Genomic DNA, 18,620 nt, shown 5'->3' with positions numbered 1-18,620 from the left:
AGCATATCTGCCTTCTGCAAACCAAGCAGTAGACGGTTGACAAAAGCTTTCTCCCACTCATCTCATTTTTACTCGATCTGTCTGATGATACAACCAGATCACTCATTTGAGGTGGTTGTTAAAAGATATAAGATGTTACATCCCGTTCTATAACTTTTTTTTGTGTGGAGTAACAATATTTTAATCCAAAACCATATACACTACTTAAATTCTGAAATACTACATTTGACTTTAGTGGGTGTCATAATTTCAAATTAATTTAAACCATTTACATGTACAACAATAATAAAAAAATCAAGCCTTAATGTAATTTTCGTTATGTGATTTTAATTTTTGTTTTTTAATTGAGATATTTTGTTTTCTACTTTTAAAAAATTCTTAATTTTAGTATTCTTATTTTTTAATTTAAACATTTTGTTTCCTATTTTTTAAAAATATTTTATTTTAGTTTCCTTAATCAATTTCAAACTTGTTGATTGTATTTTTTTTTTTTAAAAAAAGTAATAAATAAAGCTTATTAGCAATTAAATAATTTTAAAAAACATTTATTATGTGTATAATAAATAAATAGTTGTTCGTAAATATTTATAGAATACATAGATCAATATTTGACATTAAACATAAGGACTACAATTACAAATTATTTAAAAATGAGAGACAAAATATCTCAATTAAAAAATAAAAGAATAAAATTACAATTTTTTTAAAAGTAAAAGATCAAACATTTTAATGAAAAAACTAAAAACATATATTTAAAAAATAAAAAGACAAAAATTACATTTCAAACATAACATAATTCTCATTCAATCTATCTCTTAATAAATTACTATCTCACAACAGCATAGCGAAACTCAACTACTCAAGTACTCCACTCTCGAGTTTCAATACATTAGAAAAAAAGAAAGAAAAAAAAACCACTTGTCTGGAATTTCAGATGACAATAATTTACAATGCGTCATGCATATATATTTTTTTACATACCATATATGCCAACTATTGATAGGCAAGTAAATGTTACAACGAAAAAGAAAAAAGATCAACTTATATTGCTTCATGAATATAATAATCAATTTAACATAATAATAATAATAATAATCCATTAATTACACAAATGAAACACCATAAATAAATTCAATAAGATTAATGCTTTGCCTGATCGAGAAGCATAGCTTGAGATCATCCCATGCATCCTTGTCCTAAGATATTTTGATTTTGTTTTTTGGTCACTGATTTTATATATTTACGTATTACCACTACTACTGGTAGGTCTTTTATCAAACGAAAACTCCTTGCTGTGCACCACGACAATCTCATGGTGTGTGGTGGCGTTATTATCATTGGCGGAGTCATTGGTTGTTGCTGTTGTTTGTGGTGGCAATTGGTGGAGCGAATAGGAAGGAGAAGGAGAATCCATATTATTATCGTCGAAGTTTGACCTTCGCGGAGACGCGGGGAAGCTGTCGATTTCGGAGCGGTAGTATCGCAAGAGGTGCACCGGGGACAGGTGGTGACTTGGGGTTGTGGGCCTGCTCGACGTCGGAGTCCCCGACAACGACAGCGGCCCCACACGGTTCTGTCTTATGTGCTTCTTCGCTGTCTGGTGCCAATTCCGCAACGCTACCGCTACTCTATCGTTGAATATCGTTGGCTTCATTGTTGAACCCATCTGTTACCATCACAAAATCACAATCAGTTTGTTACATATCATTCATTGTTGTAGCCTTCTATTGCTATCTCGCGTAGGTTTGGATTGGATGAAAGATGCATGAATGCCATTTTAGTAATAGCCGCAGCTATAAGATTGACTTTGAGCATTAAAAAAAAAAGTAAAATATAATGAGTTTGCATTTCTCTTATTAATATAAATGTGTACCTGTGTCACTAGAGCGTAGAGAGGAAGAGTAACGTAGCTGCAGAGGATTTGAATAAGGACCCTGACAAAGTCATGCATAAAGATTAAGCTAATTGACATTTTAATTAATATAGGTAGGTAGGTAGGTAAAGATCGATGCATACAATATACATATGATTTGAGAAATTGAGTTTAGATGAAGTGTAATGAAACTCACGTACCCCATTGTGATTCTGATCACCACGTCCTCCGTGTGCGAATGGAAACAGGATTTAATCCCAAATTGAAGCTGCGATTTAAAATATATAAATAAATAAATCAAACAAAGCTTCATAATATCGGACAAAAGCTATACTTCAGCAAGAGAAACCCCCTCCCAAAACATGAATGCGTACAATACCAACATTTAGTAAGACAATAAATGCATTAATAAATCTTAATCGTATTTTAATGTAAGCTCATGAAGTTAATTTCAATTATAAGTGAAAAGAAAAATTATTTTGGATGACTTACCGCAGACCATGCGAAGAAAGCCAGCTGAAAAGCATTCTGTTATGAAAAAACAGACAAAAAAAGCAGGGAGACTTCAATTAATCATCACCATGGTGAAGGGACAATAATAAGAAAAGGTGAACTCACAAAAAAAACATTATAAATTATTCTAATAAAAACAAATAAATTTATTAACTATTTTTCTGAAATAACCTTGAACAACTTTTGTCTTAGATATACGTTATTCAAAAATGTCATATTACTCCGATATATTTTTTACTCATTTAATTCTTATAATAGCGTGATGTGGGATTATATTAATATTTGAGCAAATTACATTAGCAACCCCTCAAGTTTGGAGATATTACGGGTATATTTCCTCTCTTAAAATACATTTCTTTTTGCATTCCTCCACCGTATGAGTTTGCTTGGGTTAAAAGTAAATTTTTCCATGGTGGTATTCGGTTGTATTGGCTTCAATGATTGTGTTTGGCTAGTGGTTTGAGTTGATTGGTGTTGGTTTGGTTGTGATTCGACTTGAATTGTTGTTGGAGTAATTACTAACAAATGCATAATCGAACAAGGGTATGAAAAAATCGATTTGACTAATAGGAATCAAACAAAAACCAACAAAAACATGAATAACCCCTAAAATATATGATTTAAACTATTGATGAGGAGAAAACATGGATAATTTTATCATAAAAATTCTTTTAAAGAACCGTATGATTAACATGTAATTATTCTAGATAAACAGAATTAATACCGTTGCTAAAGAAGGAATACTAGTATAACTGAAATTCCATATCAATAAGTATTTGTGCATGAATCAAATAGAGAAGAAATACACGTATAATATGTCCAAACTTAAAAAAATATTTGTATATTTTACTCTTTATATTTTTATGCTATGTACTCCTTTTTTTATTCAAACTTGGTTTTCCAAACTTGGACACACCTTGTGACAAATTTGGCTTCTTTTAATGAATTTGTTCACTTTCTTTTGCAGTCAAAAAAAGTTTGGCATCTTTTAAAGAATTTCACTTCCCTTTAAAAGAAAATTGTTATTAATAGCTGAAAGCAACATAAGTTCTACCTGAAAGAGCACAAAATTGATAAGGTAAAGAATAAGGCCAGGTCGGTTAAACCAGAACAAATGATCCCCTGGCTGAACCAAGGGCACACCCTTGAGGACCTCTCCTCTTTGTTGAATTCTTAGACCCATCTCGGTTATGATCACTTGAAGCTTGGTTCCCACTAACAAGATTATCTACATTTTATGAACATTATAAGATTAAATTAGATGGATATCATTATCGGTCACTTGGACCAAATTAATTTAAAGTGGGGATTGCATGTGCTCACAATCAAAGGAATGAATGGCAGCCACAGATAAGAGTACCACCCTGTCCATGCATAATTGAGACACATCATAGTAAGTATATAAATTAAAAAGGGTCCTTAACCAAAAAAAAAAAAAGGAAGAAAAAATAATGAGTCAAATACGTCGGCAACACATTAGAAAGACGTAGTTGCTTACCATGAGTGTTTAAGAGCAGAAACAGCACTGCGAAGAACCAGAATGGAGGACTGGAAAATTAAAGACAAAGAACAGCAGTCAAATCATAATACAGACGTGTAAATCAAAATATTGTTTTCTAAATAGAAATGAATTTATTAATTTTTTTAGGAATATATCTAAAATTTTAAAAATATAAAATACATTCAATTATTTCTTCATTTGAAAAATATAAAGATTTATAAGAAGATATTATTATGTTTTCTCTAGATTTATTGATGCTTTAACCTTTTTTTCTTCTAAAGCTATTAACTTTCTATAAATTCGAATTCTCATTAATGATTTTTCATTTATATCTATATTTAAAAATTATTAAAACTTAAATAAGAATTATTAGTTATTATTTAATTATATTTCCTAATTCTTATAACAAATTTTAAATATCAATGCAAATATAATGGGACAAGGAAAAAAATGTTAAATATAGATATTCCAATTAAAATATAACAACGTTTTATATCTATTAAATCCTTCTTAATTTTTCAAAATTAATCTTAAACATCAATAAAAATAAAACGAAAGTAATAAAATTATTCAATTGGGAAATACAAAATAACAAGAGACCTAGTGCACAAAACCTGATTCCAACTACGACTTTGAAATCCTCGTCCAGTGATCGTTTTATATATTTCCGAAAATCAAACTTCGAGTGACTTTGAGGAGCCAAATGTGCCTGACATGACATCAACGTAAAATTCCAAGTCATTTGGAGTATTGCACACGGAAAATGTAGTACTCCTAGGCATGCAAAGTTTCGAGGGTAAGTAAATAAATTCTTTTTTCACTTCAAAAATTTTGTAATTAATTCACAAAATTTAAAAATATTTAACTAAAAATTAGAATTATGGTTTAAAACTGTACTGTTGAAATGAATATTTCAAATATTTTGTCTAGTCTAAGAAGGAGACATTTACCATGATAAATCCATGTCTTAAGGTCAAGTAATCCACTTTAGGAACTGACCGCACAAATTGCCTAAAGAAACAAACCTGCACTCAGGCGTAAGAGAATGATACCACTTAGCTCAGCAAATTGGTAATTAACAAGAATCAATAATAGACAAATTAGGCAGCTACTTTGAATAAGTATATATCTAGAAATTCTTGTGTATTTCTTAGAACAGGAGTTAAAAAAAGAAAGATCTATTTTCTCTGGTAATTAATTAAGAAATTAAATATATATATATATATATATATATATATATATATATATATATATATATATATATATATGTCAAGAGAAACTACTGGTAGCTGTTTACTGGAACTTCCAAACACCATTGTCAAGAGGCCATGTGGTCCTAAGGCAAGAATATTCACAAAAGAAAGGTTCATCAATTCAACAAGGACCACTCTGAAGTCTCTTCCTTATGTGAATGAGTGGTATTGCGGCCTCTCTAGATTTTTCTTTTAAATTTTTTTCTGCATTAGAACGTTATTTTTCAATTTTCATATACGGCCGGTCTAAGAATGTGAAAAAATAACGTGTTTTGTTTGAGTAAAATCATCTTTGTAACTAACTTTTATATATGAATGCTTTCATTGGAATAGTCTTCTAAAATCCATGTTTCCAGATGTATGCAGAAAAATAATGCCATGTAATATGAAAATGTAGTAGTCATTCACATTAATTAGTTTACTATTGTTAGTCATTTTAGTCTCTACTTTTTTAAAATCTTCATTTAATTCCATCTTTATAAAAATTCATTTAATTACTTTAATGTCATTAAAAAAATGAAGTGATTTTTAAAAATAAAAAAAAACTACAATAAAATGCTTTCTAAAAAGTCAGAGTTCATAAATAAGTTTAGGGGAAAAAATTAAAATATATTAAATGAGTGGGGCTTAAAATGCATGTGGCTTAAGTTATCTAAATAAATAAATAAAATGAATTTGGCTTACAATCCACATGAGGACAGGATTTTTGGTCCAGAAACTCAAATGTCTTCTTCCAAAAGATGTCTCCCTCGCAAATCTGAATCTCTCAGGATCTGTGATATCCACATAATTCGGACACTAAATTAAATAAGTTACGTAACATATATGTATATGAAACTGTCATAGTTAAGTTATGCCTAGAGTATAAATAATTATTTAAATTTAATTATATGCAGATTTGTAACCTAATATTCCATTCATATACGAAATATAAAATTATGTGCATATACATATATACCATATTCTGTGCTGTATGTGTATATTTTTATTCATGCAGAAACTAACCGTGTGAAAATTGGTATTCTGGTGTCTTGGTTTCCTCTTCCCATCGCTTCCACCTTTTCATCTATTGAGTGATTACAATTCAACCAATTAAATAGTAACTCGGAGATATATGGAGAGGGAAGCTAATTAATTATATTTTGGTAAAAGAAAATCAAATTATGTCTTTAATTACCTTTGCTCTGCCCAGAGCCATAGTGAGAATGCAGTAAAGGACATGAAAAACAGCCAGCACGAAGATAAATATATGGAGTTGATGAATGCCATCCGATGACACAAACGGGACTTTACCCTGCACATTTAGTGTGCATGTAATAAAAGAAAAACATCATTACAGAATAAAAAATATCATATATTTCAACTGGCAAAAAGATATTAGTTGTTAAACCTTGCTCTTGTAATAAAATCTTTGTTTTAAATTCATTAGTAGTAATGTTGTAGATTTGTGCTAATCGTATTATACATTAATAATATACACCAAATTTTTATATTAATAAAATTATCTATTACTAATTATATACTTATTTGTTAATTAATATTCAAATTTTGTAAGTACTTTTTTTAAGAAAAAAGGGAAATTGGGTTAAACTAGTAAAAGCAAAAATTTAATACCTATATTAATAGATCAATTTTTATTAATTAAACAAAAGTTATAATAAAGTGAAAACAGGCCAATTGCCAATTGACTAGTAATTACGGTTTTTGTCTGTTGGGACATGCCATTCTTCTTATGGGCCCTGGTTAATAGGTTTTATGGTGATAACACTATTAAAAAATGTGATTCAACATTGTTGAATTAAGTTGGTTATAAAAAATCATGTAATAAAGATTGCGATGGCATTTTTCAAATTAATATCAACCTTTTATAAAGCTTAACGACAGTTCTTATAAAATTGCCTTTGTTAGAAATGTTACCAAAAGCGATTTTTAAGAAACTGTCTTTGTTTGTAAGCTTATTACTACCGTTTTTTTTAATGACCTTTGTCTCATTTATAATTATTTTATTTCATGCTTTTCAGAACTCATACTGTCTTTCCATCTCCCCTCTCCCTTCACACAAGCATGTCGTTGAATCATAAGTGAATCATAACAATAAAATATATTTTATTTTATTGCATATGCGCGTATGTTCTTAATCACTTTCATTTCCTTTTTCTTTTAATTAATTTCTCTTTCCGTGCAAGTATAGGCATCCACAGAAACTTCAAGTTTTCAACTCTTATTAATGTTCTAGTCTTTTTCTAAATAAAATGGTCAGTAGATATGACGAAAACAAAATAAGACAAAGTAAAAAAAAAAAAAAAGGGACGTGTATGTGAAATATTCAGATTGCGACTGCATAACATGGTAGTATTAATTTTCTAATATCCTATACTATAGAGACCCCTGCAGAAAGGAAAAATTCCTATACATGAAGCCTAATTGGCTTATATATGTCATATGTGGTGGAGCTGAAAGCCTAATGCTGTTTTCAGTATTTGATTCCATATTAATTTCCATTAGGTTTAACATTTTGTCCTTCCTATACAAAAAGGCTTTTCACACACTGTGCCCCCACAAGAAATTAGTACCTTTGACAAAGTGGCACAACCATAGAAGAAATACGCAGTCATGTAATACGTATCACTGTAGTATATTTTAATGTAGAAACGACTTTTTTCTAAAACAATTAAGGAACCTTGACATAATTTGATTGACATTAACTGTTTTTAATTGTATTCGGTGTTATTATCAATCTTTTTAATTAAAAATTGACGCGCTATTAATTATTTTATATTTTAAAAATGTAAATTAAATATTCTTATCGTTACTTTTGTTAAGCATATTTTTCACTTCGCTGACAAAAAAAATATTTATTAATTATTTATCATTTTTTAATTAAATTTTATTTAATAGAAATTGAATTATTGATAATATAGACATTAGAAGTCTATAAATAAATAATCTTATAAATTTAAAAAACTAATGTATATTATCATTATATCATACTATTAATATATAGTATGACTTTTGCATCAGTGTAGATTTAATGCCTATACTAACCATTTAATTTTCGTTTTAGAAAAGTGTATACGCTTTTTCTTGTAGTGATTTGGAAAAATAGAAAAATAGAAAAATAAACGCATACAATACAGTATATCCCACTCAATCATAAGACTCAACCAACTAGTATATATCGCACTCAATCTATATATTAAACTTTCGTCAGCATGTGCATGTCTAATAAAAGCGGAGTGCAACTAACACAATAGTATATTTTTTAACATATTAAAATTATAAAATTATGAGTGTAAATTAAAAAAGAAAGAATGAGATAGTATGGTTATTAAGATTTTTGGCAGCGATGTAACTATAGTAATTAAATCATAGTTACTGCAGAAACGTGTAAACTAAATGGAAAATGAAGAAAAATATGGTAGAAATTGCATATGGTGTGTGAGAACAAGAATAGTAACCCGAAGTAATTTAAAGAAATCTAACTCAATTATTATAAATTCTGGATAATTTCGTTTGGATAAAAGATAATAAAAAAAAAAAGAATAATAATAGAATGACACCAACCTCACGACACTTGTCGGTTCCTCCTCCCGCCAAAACACGTCGTGGATTTACGTCGTCTGAACCATAGAACGCCGCCAATAATCTGCGGCTATTGGTTCCGTTTACGTTTTCTGATTCTTCAGTATCTGACTCGTGGATGCTGCTACTATCGTCGCAGGGGTGCCATGTCCCTGCAACTTTTTCTGAAATGCATATTCTTGATATTGGACCTTGTCCTACCGTTAGAAGCAACGATATGAACCCCAATAACATAAGCTCTACAACAATTAACCCACCAATTAATTATTAACCACACAGTTTAATTTTCCTATACTAATCATTAATTAATTACGGTAGATGGACACGAACCTGATTTGATCTTTTCAAGTGATTCGTACAGAGCTGTTTTGTGCTTCTTCTTCAACCACTGCTCGCATGCACATATTATTATTAATCAAAATTATGTGTATATTAATACTATAATATATATTTCCTTCTTAATTCGTAGTTCACAAATTAACATATATATGTGGAAAAAATTTGTTTGAACAACTTATTTTAGACAACTTTAACATTGAGGACATTTACAGAGTACATATGGAATTAAAATACGGTGTTGATGTTTAAAAATTGTTGTACAAATTAATAAGAGAGGTGCATATGTAAAAAAAAAATATAATATATATATATACCTTTCCTATGAGATGGATGATGTGCTCGATGATTATAGAGATTAAGATCAAAACAAAACAAACAGCGGAGACAGCCCATGTAGGCGTTTCCTCCAAGTTTCTTCCTCCGCTTCCTCCTGCCATGGATTATATTATTCCTTCTTAATTTGGCAACTTAAAATAATATTGGGTTTATGGTTTCAATCGTTCGTAATAAATAGATGAACGATCGATGAAGGGTATAAAGAGGTTGAGGAAAAAGCTATGCAAAAAATTGTTGAAGAGATAAGTGTTTGAGATATACGAGAGAGGGTGGAGGAGGAGTTATAAAGCCGATACTTCTATGTTCAACTTCTATTAATAATTGAAGTACGGTTTCGGGCAAGCAAGGGCGCTTTATATATAGCTTATTACACTTTGTAAAAACTTTTGAGAGGAAGAAGAGAATTTATTTATAAGCACATTCTACTTCTCTTTTTGTCTTAAAAATAACTTGAAAGGGTCTTACTCTTGACTTTGACGTATAAAATGGAAGAGAGGGAGAAAGCCGTGAAAGATGATCGTCTTTGTGCTTTTTGTTTCCTTCAATCTCCATTTTCTTACTGTATCTTTTATAAAATTGTGTTTAAATTCTGATTATTTATATTATATGTGAGTATATTCTCACTATAAATTAGAATAATGTAATGTTTTGTTTTTGTAATTAGTTGTTCAAGTGATTTAATTAAATTATAAGAATAATTAAATTTATATTTGAGTATTTAAATTAATTAATGATTGATTTGATGGTATTTTGCTTATATTTGTATGTGTTTAGTGAGTTTTTGGTGAGTTTGGACCTAGAGAAAAATGGGCTTGTGATAATTAGTGAAAGAGGTGTGAGTTTAGCAAATACTTAGGTATAGGAAGGAAAAATCCTTTCAGCCTTATATCTCCCTAAAAACTCTAATTTGTGTTGAAACTCTCTTTCTCAACATACTTATTTTCACAATTCTCTCTTTTCCAAGAAATCACCATAAGAAAACTTTGAACTTTGGTGTTGTAAAAAAAAAATCATTTATCCTCCCTTTAGGGGTTGTTGACAAGCCCTAAGTGAGATAATCTCTCATTCTTCCTCCCTTTGAATTTATTTTCGTTTTCCCTAGAGCAACCATGAACTTTCATGGAAAAGCTTGATTTTAAGGGGTTTTGATTTTGTTTTTGGTTGGCTTTGGGGTTGATGTTGGTATAATATGGTTGTTGTGGGATTGAAGGAAAGTTCCTCACTTGGACTCAAAGCTCACTTTTTTTTTTCTTCTTCAAAGAGTCATCATCTTGGGTTTGATAGGTAAGAGAACCTTCATCATTTTATATGCTTAGGTTACGGTGAATTGGTTTCAAAGTTGCTGGAAAATTAATCATGTTGTTAAAAATGGAAGTTTGAGCATTTGAGGTTTTGAGTTTTAAAATTTGGATTGTTGTTTATTTGATGAATATTGATTAAAAGTTCTTATTTGTGAAGTGTTTTGATATTGTTTATGTATTTGGAATTGATGAGAAATAGTTTGAATTTGTTTTGGGATGATTTGGAAGTCATGAGAGGTAATTCTACAGAAATTTTAAAATTCTACAGAATTTGCCTCAAGTGACTATTTTTGTGTCTAGTAACCATTTTCGTGTACAGTGACCATTTTTGCGTCCAGTGTCCAGTATCGCATCCAATGATCATTTTCACATCCAACGTTTAGTGACCATTTTGAGTCTAGTGACTGTTTTGAGTCCAATGACCAGTTTTGAGTTCAGTGGTTAATTTTGAGTTCAGAGATCAGTTTTGATATGGATGTGATTAATGTTTATTTTCCTTGCATAAATTAACTATTTTGAGATCTTAATAAATTTATGATGATATGAGATGCGATTGAGATAATGTTATTTTATTATTAGAGTTAACTTTATGTTGAGATCATGAGATTCACATTTACATGAGTTTTTAGTGATTTGTTTGCAAGAATTCAAGGTATTAGAATGTATTGTTATGCTTATTGAACTATGTGTGGGTTCATTAGTGTGATGAACGTATGAATGGTGAATCTATGATGTTATAACATTAACCTCTTATGATGTTGAGATTGGTAAATGAATTTGTGATGGCGTATGATATTGATTTGAATGATCATAACATACATGCATTGATGAATGACATTGCATGTGAGTAGGCACATTGCAGGTGCTAAGAAGACCCTCAACCTAGTGTTAGAGGTTGTCATGGTGGCTAATGCTGAATAGGCCTATAGAATGAATAGGTGGGTGAATTCTTACATAGGTTAAGATCTTTGCAAGTCTTGTCGAGGTAACCATCACCCACGCTCATCCATTTTCGATAAAATCACACTTCTTCCACAGGATTAATTCAAGTCTCCTTGAATGGTCAGATCATAGAGTGCAACTATATTAAGGGATATACTTGGGTTAATCGCTCAAAAGGTGAAATCTTCCGGGAGTAAAGAGTCAGCATGACATAACATGATAGTTAGACATGCGCATTGATAATTATGACTTGAGAATAATGTGTTGCTTGAGGAGTTGTATTAATACATGGCTATTAAAAATGGAGGATTTCTATGTCTCTTTTAACATATTGATCTTATATTTCTTTTACATGTTGTTTTCTTTTAAAATGAGTTTATCCTTATGTTTTCTATTGAATTGTGATGATCGTGTCATTTAATACGGAAGCAAATTATGATGTAACTTTTAAGGAACATGTCACTTGCGATTGATGTGGATTTGGTGATAGACTTAAGGGCGAAATCCAACCCTTGTCATTTATTTATGTTGTCTTGGTGGGGATCAACTTAGGGTTTATATATCTTTATGGATTTATGTTGTATGTATTCCTTGAATTGGACCCTTGAGTTTTATTTTGAAATTTGATGATGTAGTGTCTTGCGGCATATATACATTTATATTTTATGACTTGAGGACCTTCTCTGGATGAATTTTATATGACATGCATGTATTCATGGAAAAAAATAATGTGCATTTTCATTAATTAAACTAATTCAAGAGTTTTAAAGAAACTAAAAATGAATCTTTCTGTGTTAAAGCCTTAGTGTTTCATGTAATGACATTTAGGATCGTCACAAATAACAATTTTAAAAGATTTCTTTTTTAGAAATTACTCGTCAATGAGAATATATTTTTTCAAAAAAAAATTCTTTAAAAAGAGCATTTATTTTCTTACCATTTTTTTGTTTTTAAATCTATAATTTTCATTTTTATTTCTAAGTTGAAGTTCGGTATTTAAAAAATATATTAATAGTTAAAAATAACCTTGTGTTATAATATAAAATTAAAATATAATTTATAACTTCAAAAACATGTATTTATAACAAATTTAATTTAATTATAATATATTTATATATTTAAAGGTGTTATTTAATACTATTATAATTAAATTTTAGTTATATAAAATAGACATTTATCTTACACATTGCAAAGCTAAAGTATTAATTTTTAATAAAAGTTTAAATAGTAGTTTATTATTTTATGAGAAACTAACTCTATTTAATAGAATTAGGCAGTATGACTTATTTTTGGGGGGGTTTACTTCTTCATTTATGGAGAGGTGGGGACAAATATATATTTTGAAAGGACAAATACACTTTTAAAAAATTCTTAAAAATTAGGCAACTGATATTTTTTTAATAAAAGTGATACTACCATTGGAAAAAAATTCTATATATAGATACAGTAGATTGTATTTTTGACAGAAAATAATTTTGGATAAAGAATGTTTTTACCGAAAACTGACTAAGTAGTTGAAAATTATCTAAGTGTTACATGTAGATTTTTTTTATGGAGTAAAAGTAGGAGAAGTAACTCACTTTCGAAGAGGTTTGTATGCTAACAAAAATTATGTGTATAACTAGAAATTGTTTATGTATTTAATTTACTTTTAATAATTTTTTGTTAGCTTTAATGTCTTTTCTCCATTTTTTTCTGAACTAACTATTTTATTTCCTGTCTCCATTTCTTATTTTATTTTGGATAAAAAAAAATATTAGTAATGCCTAAAAAAAGCATAAGGTATGCCATTTGTCGCAATCAAGGTCGCGGTGGGACGGTGAAAAAAAAAATAAGACGTTAAATAAATAAATGAGTGGCCACCAAAGTTTATTAAGGAAAATTTTGAAAAAATCTTTTAAAAAAATGGTCTTTGGAACCAAATTTGAGTTGGGGAGTTAATTACGTATAAAAAAGATATTAGCGTCGTATGATTTCTGTCATAAAGATGGTTACCTTTAATTAAATGTACAAAACTATTGTAACTTTAATTTATTTATTTTACCCCTCAAAACAAAACAAAAATATTTTGACATTCAATTTATTGTTTTTTTACTAAAACTTTTATTATTAAAAAAAATTATTATTATGAAAAAGATGATTATTATTGTATTTTTATTTTTCTAAATTTATATTTTTTTATGTCTTTTTTAATTCGACAAAGGCAATCTCCAAGTGCAATGGAGAATCATAGTTACTTAGTTCTTTTGTAGGAAGTATTTGTGTGATGATATTTTTATTATTTTAGTCCTTTTTAGGTTTCTTTATGTTAAAACTTATTTATGACAATCAAATTAGAAGTACATTCAAAGTGATTATCATTAAACTTTTATAGCTTTAATAACAAATAAGTCAGTAGTACATCCAAACTACTTATTATTAAAAATTTTATTATTCTTCTTAAGAAAAGATATATTTTTTAGTTACTACCATTACAAAATAATTAACCAACAAAATGAAGCTCAACTTATTTTCTAGTCATGTTTCACCATTTATCTATTATTATTTGATATTTTACTCATTTTTTCATTCAAATGTCCTTATTAGGATAAAGATTAAAATTTTATATTAAGGCTCAAAAGATTTTAAGGTTCAAGGATTAGAAAATAAAAACTAATTTTTCTAATAAGGATATACCCGTGCAGTGTTCAAAACTAATTTTTAAGATTTCATTTTAAATTTTATACTAACTCTTACTAAGATTTTATACTTAAGCTAAAATATTTATCCTTTTAGGCCCAAAATGGGATCACCCATGCAGTGCACCCTAAAAAAAAACTAAACCCTACTCCACTAACCTATCATTTAAAAAGGAGTAAATATAATGGAAAGAAAAAGAGGAAGCCCTGTCTGCAGGGTGAGGTAGGGAGAAAGTGAGAACATCTAGTCTAAAGGCTTAAGAAGGTCTTCAAGAGGTGATTAAAGCATACTCTTAAAACTTCCATGGTATAAATGTTTTGAGAATGTATAATTTTATCTATGCTTTTGATATGAAGAGATTGGAATTTATCAATATTCACAAGAATATGGTTGGATTATATTTGAAACCTAAAATATATTAGGTATGATATTAAATGGGTTTTTGGAACTGTAACTATGTTCTAATACTGTGATTGTTCCTTCTATCTTTCTTTTGCACAAAATTATTATTCTGGTGGAAATTTTATGTTTCGATTGCCTTTGGTGGTGTAAGCATAAGCGAAGAATTTTCGCGTGACTACAATACTCTTACAATTGACAAACGACTTTGCAATTACGTACAATCCTTATGCATTAGAGTTTGCTTTTAATTGGAACCATTATGCATTTGGTTTCATTAAAGTTTCCTAAAACATATGATTAGGGCTTAATTATAATAAATTTAAAATCAATTTGAGTGATTATAATTTAATTGATTTCGAACAAAAAGCTTTGTAATGCTTATATATATACAATTGGGCATACATGTGATCTAAAGAGTTCTTGTAGGTGGTGAGATGAATTTTAGATATTAGATTTCATTGATGATAGATTTTATACTTGATATATATATATATATATATATATATATATATATATATATATATATATAAAATAATCTGTTAATCTATTAATTGATGTTTATAATTATAAAATTAATTGAGATGGATTGTGGTTGTGGTGTGTGTTTATAATCAATTGAATTGTAATAGGTTCTTGGTGGATTTAATTAATTGGAATATGTTTGATATCATGTTTTCTATATATGATTGTTTGATAGTATGAGATTAAGCTGGTGTTTCACATTATAAGAGATTGAGATAACTTTTTAGAGGAAGAAGTATATCTCCACATGAGATTAAGATGGTGTTTTACATTACAAGAGATCGAGATAATTTCTTTGAGGAAGGAGTATATCTCCACATGAGATTGAGCTAGTGTTTCACATTACAAGAGATTGAGGTAACTTCTTCGAGGGAGGAGTATATCTCCACATGAGATTGAGCATTACAAGAGATTGAGGTAACTTCTTCGAAGGGGGAGTATATCTCCACGTGAGATTGACCCGTTGTTCCACATAATTAAGATTGAGGTAACTTTTTTTAGGAAGGAGTATATCTCCACATGAAATTGAGCTGGTGCTCCATATTATTGAGATTGAGGTATATTCTTTGAGGAAGGAGTATATCTCCACATAACACTTGAATGACATAGAATTTGATTTAGTGTGTGTAGATTGATTTTGATATCGTCTAGGATTAATTGTTGTTATGTGAAAGACATGTGTGATGATGTTATAATATCAATGAGAAAACTACTAATTTAAGATATTTATTACTAGTAATATTTTAGAAGAATGTGGATACCATGGTGGATTTTCCGATTATCGTACCGGTTGAGAACAAGCATTGTTTGTGAAATATTTTATATTGTGTTTTATTCACTGATATTATATATTTGATTAGTTGGTATTGTTTTCAAAGCATGGAGACGAAATCAATGGGACTAAGGAAGCTTGAAGAATTATTATATCTCATTTATTTACTTTGATTTTAGATCTCCTAGGATTTATTAGAATAAAGGGTCATTTATGGCTGAATAGATTTTATTGTTTCTTATTTAGGATTATTAGTAGTCATTTAAGTATCGGATTTCATGATTTAATTTATATACAAATGGATTATATTGGATATTTTAATATGCTTGGAGTGTGGTTTCATTCCTTTTTAGCTTTGGAAATTTAACCTTTAGCAAATTTATATATGATTTATTATTGTAATGAAGGACATTACACTATGTTAGGGTTTTATTTCACATTAAATTCAACTTATAAGACAAGTGTAACTCAATCATGATGTAGTAACTGAACTATCGTTTAGGTCGTCTCCCAAAGGAATAAAGGAGGGATTTCATATAATTATTTAACTAAGAACTAGGTTTTTGTATTTTTATTTTGTAATTATCATATAACATAAAATAAATTACAATAAAAATTAAATGACAATAAAATAATTAAGTAAAGATAGAAATACTAGACTTTGATGGTGACGTCGATCTTCATGAATGAATGTCTAGGTTTAGACTTGGAATCTGTTCAATCCATTATAACTTCACAATTATTTACTTATCTCTCTTGCTTATCCCCAATTCACTAACATATTCTACCCCAGCTCTCGCATGGTCACAGTTTCTACACTACTTGCACGATACTCAATTCCTTGGACATACTGACACAAGCAATTAACATTAATGGTCGAGAATTAGTGAGACTTAATCAAGACTATTCTATCCCTAGAGATAATCTCAATTAAGTACTTGATTCATGTTCGAGTTTCAATAAGACTTGTCAAAGTGCAAGTTAATTCCTAAATTTATCTATAAGATGACCAATCAAATAAAAGCATTAAGTACAGATACAAATAAAAAAACTCAAGATGAAGTATTTAATTGATATAATTAAATTGAAATAAGGTTCATCATTTCCTCTCATGGGTGAAAGGAATTACACTCATAAAAATAGTACAATGAAACCTAGAGTATCTAATGGAATAATGGAGGTGTATGATAACTACTAATTATGATTATATTTTGGGATTAAATTATATAAGAATTTGTAATTTTTCTCTCCTAATTTTTCATTTTTGAGCAAATAATTATTAAATTAACATCATTTAAGTTTTTGTGCATAAAATATTAAAAGTGTTGAATTTATGATGCTTAGTGAGTAAAATAAAATCCAAAAAGTGCAGAAATAATTTAGAAAAGTGAGCTAATTAAGGAAAGCATGACAAATTAAGGAAAACATAATGATTAAGGAAAACATGACTAATTAAGGAAAGTAGGCTAATTTAGGAAAGTAAAGGCAGTCTTATTGCAAGAAACTCGTTAATTTGCACCTATAAAAGAAGAAGAGAAAAAAAACACAAGACACACAAAAATTTCAAGAGAATACAATTACTTATAGAAGACAAAGGCTAGAAGAATGATAAACAAGTATTGGGAGTCATTCTTTCCCTCCATTTCCTTTCTTATCTTTTTTCCCTTTAGTAAATATTCCCTTCTTGCAATTGTAAAGCCTCCATGACAACGAGAGACTAAATCCCATTTGTTGGGAACTTGGCAACCAACTACTACTCTTGATGTAATTTTTCTTCCTATCTATTTAATAATCTTACTTTTGCATTATGCTTTCTTGTGCTTAATATTATTACTTGTGGCTTGATCATCCATTTGCATGATAAGTTTTAGGGGTAGCATTGGAAAATGTTATTTTCTAATAGGACTGGGAAAAGATATATAAATAAAGTCATCACTAGGGATATGTTGATTTTTGTTTAGCCTGTTATACATCTTTATTCTTATGCAATTTATTATTTTAGCTCTGCAAAGGGATTTGAGAGAGAAAATAGATAAATTAGGCTCATTCATGCAGGGGACCAAAGTTAGAGTATACTAGTAAATGCAGGTATAAATTGAAATAATTATAAATAGAAAAAAAATCATTAACATTACATCAAAGAGTAGCTTTAGGCTAAGTTCCCAACATTCTCATCTTCTGAATTTACTTCTACAATATTATCGGGTACTCTAATCTTTCTATCTTTTAATTTAAATTCTTGTTTAATTTATCTTCTTGTTTGATTTAATTTTCTGTCAATTTAAATTACTATTTTTCTACAACCTTTTCAAATCTTTTTCTTAATCAAATATCCATCTACATAAGTACAAACACAATCCTTGTGGATACGACACTCGAACTTCTGTTTTAACCTTACTACTTGGGATGAATTGGTGCACTTGTCAATCCATCAATAGTGTATTGTACATGGAAATCTAAAATATAATCTAAGAATTGCTCAGAACTTCTACACCATTACAATGAATACATAGCCTTCTATCTATAGAATTGTAGCTCGATTTAATTAAGGAGATAATCACAAGAAATTATAAAAAATAATATTTTTAATTAATTCAAGTAATTA

General features: G+C 28.9%; 1 protein-coding gene across 1 annotated transcript; it reads right to left on the bottom strand.

The window, feature by feature from the left end:
- Positions 1-904: 904 nt before the first annotated feature.
- On the bottom strand, positions 905-9,780 carry LOC114374145 (MLO-like protein 6). The gene is made up of 15 exons (XM_028331753.1): positions 9,376-9,780; positions 9,053-9,110; positions 8,705-8,961; positions 6,318-6,434; positions 6,146-6,206; positions 5,825-5,913; positions 4,838-4,912; positions 4,502-4,596; positions 3,885-3,934; positions 3,710-3,750; positions 3,441-3,614; positions 2,366-2,401; positions 2,074-2,141; positions 1,874-1,934; positions 905-1,666 (listed from the first exon to the last, which is right to left on the bottom strand). The coding sequence occupies exons 1-15, from the start codon at positions 9,496-9,498 to the stop codon at positions 1,241-1,243; spliced, it is 1,731 nt and encodes a 576-aa protein (XP_028187554.1). The 5' UTR covers positions 9,499-9,780; the 3' UTR covers positions 905-1,240.
- Positions 9,781-18,620: the final 8,840 nt, after the last annotated feature.

Source organism: Glycine soja, chromosome 11 (genome assembly GCF_004193775.1).
Source record: "Glycine soja cultivar W05 chromosome 11, ASM419377v2, whole genome shotgun sequence".
Classification (NCBI taxonomy): domain Eukaryota; kingdom Viridiplantae; phylum Streptophyta; class Magnoliopsida; order Fabales; family Fabaceae; genus Glycine; species Glycine soja.
Note: the sequence above shows the minus strand (reverse complement) of the source record. Positions and strands in the feature narration are given on the sequence as shown.

Bases quoted from the DNA above. Each gene is read 5' to 3' on its own strand.
- LOC114374145 (XM_028331753.1), bottom strand. From the start codon at position 9,498: ATGGCAGGAGGAAGCGGAGGAAGAAACTTGGAGGAAACGCCTACATGG. The intron at 5,914-6,145 runs GTTAGTTTCTGC...TGGATATCACAG, and splicing joins AGAATACCAATTTTCACACG to ATCCTGAGAGATTCAGATTT. The intron at 4,597-4,837 runs GTAAATGTCTCC...ATGTCATGTCAG, and splicing joins TAAGACATGGATTTATCATG to GCACATTTGGCTCCTCAAAG.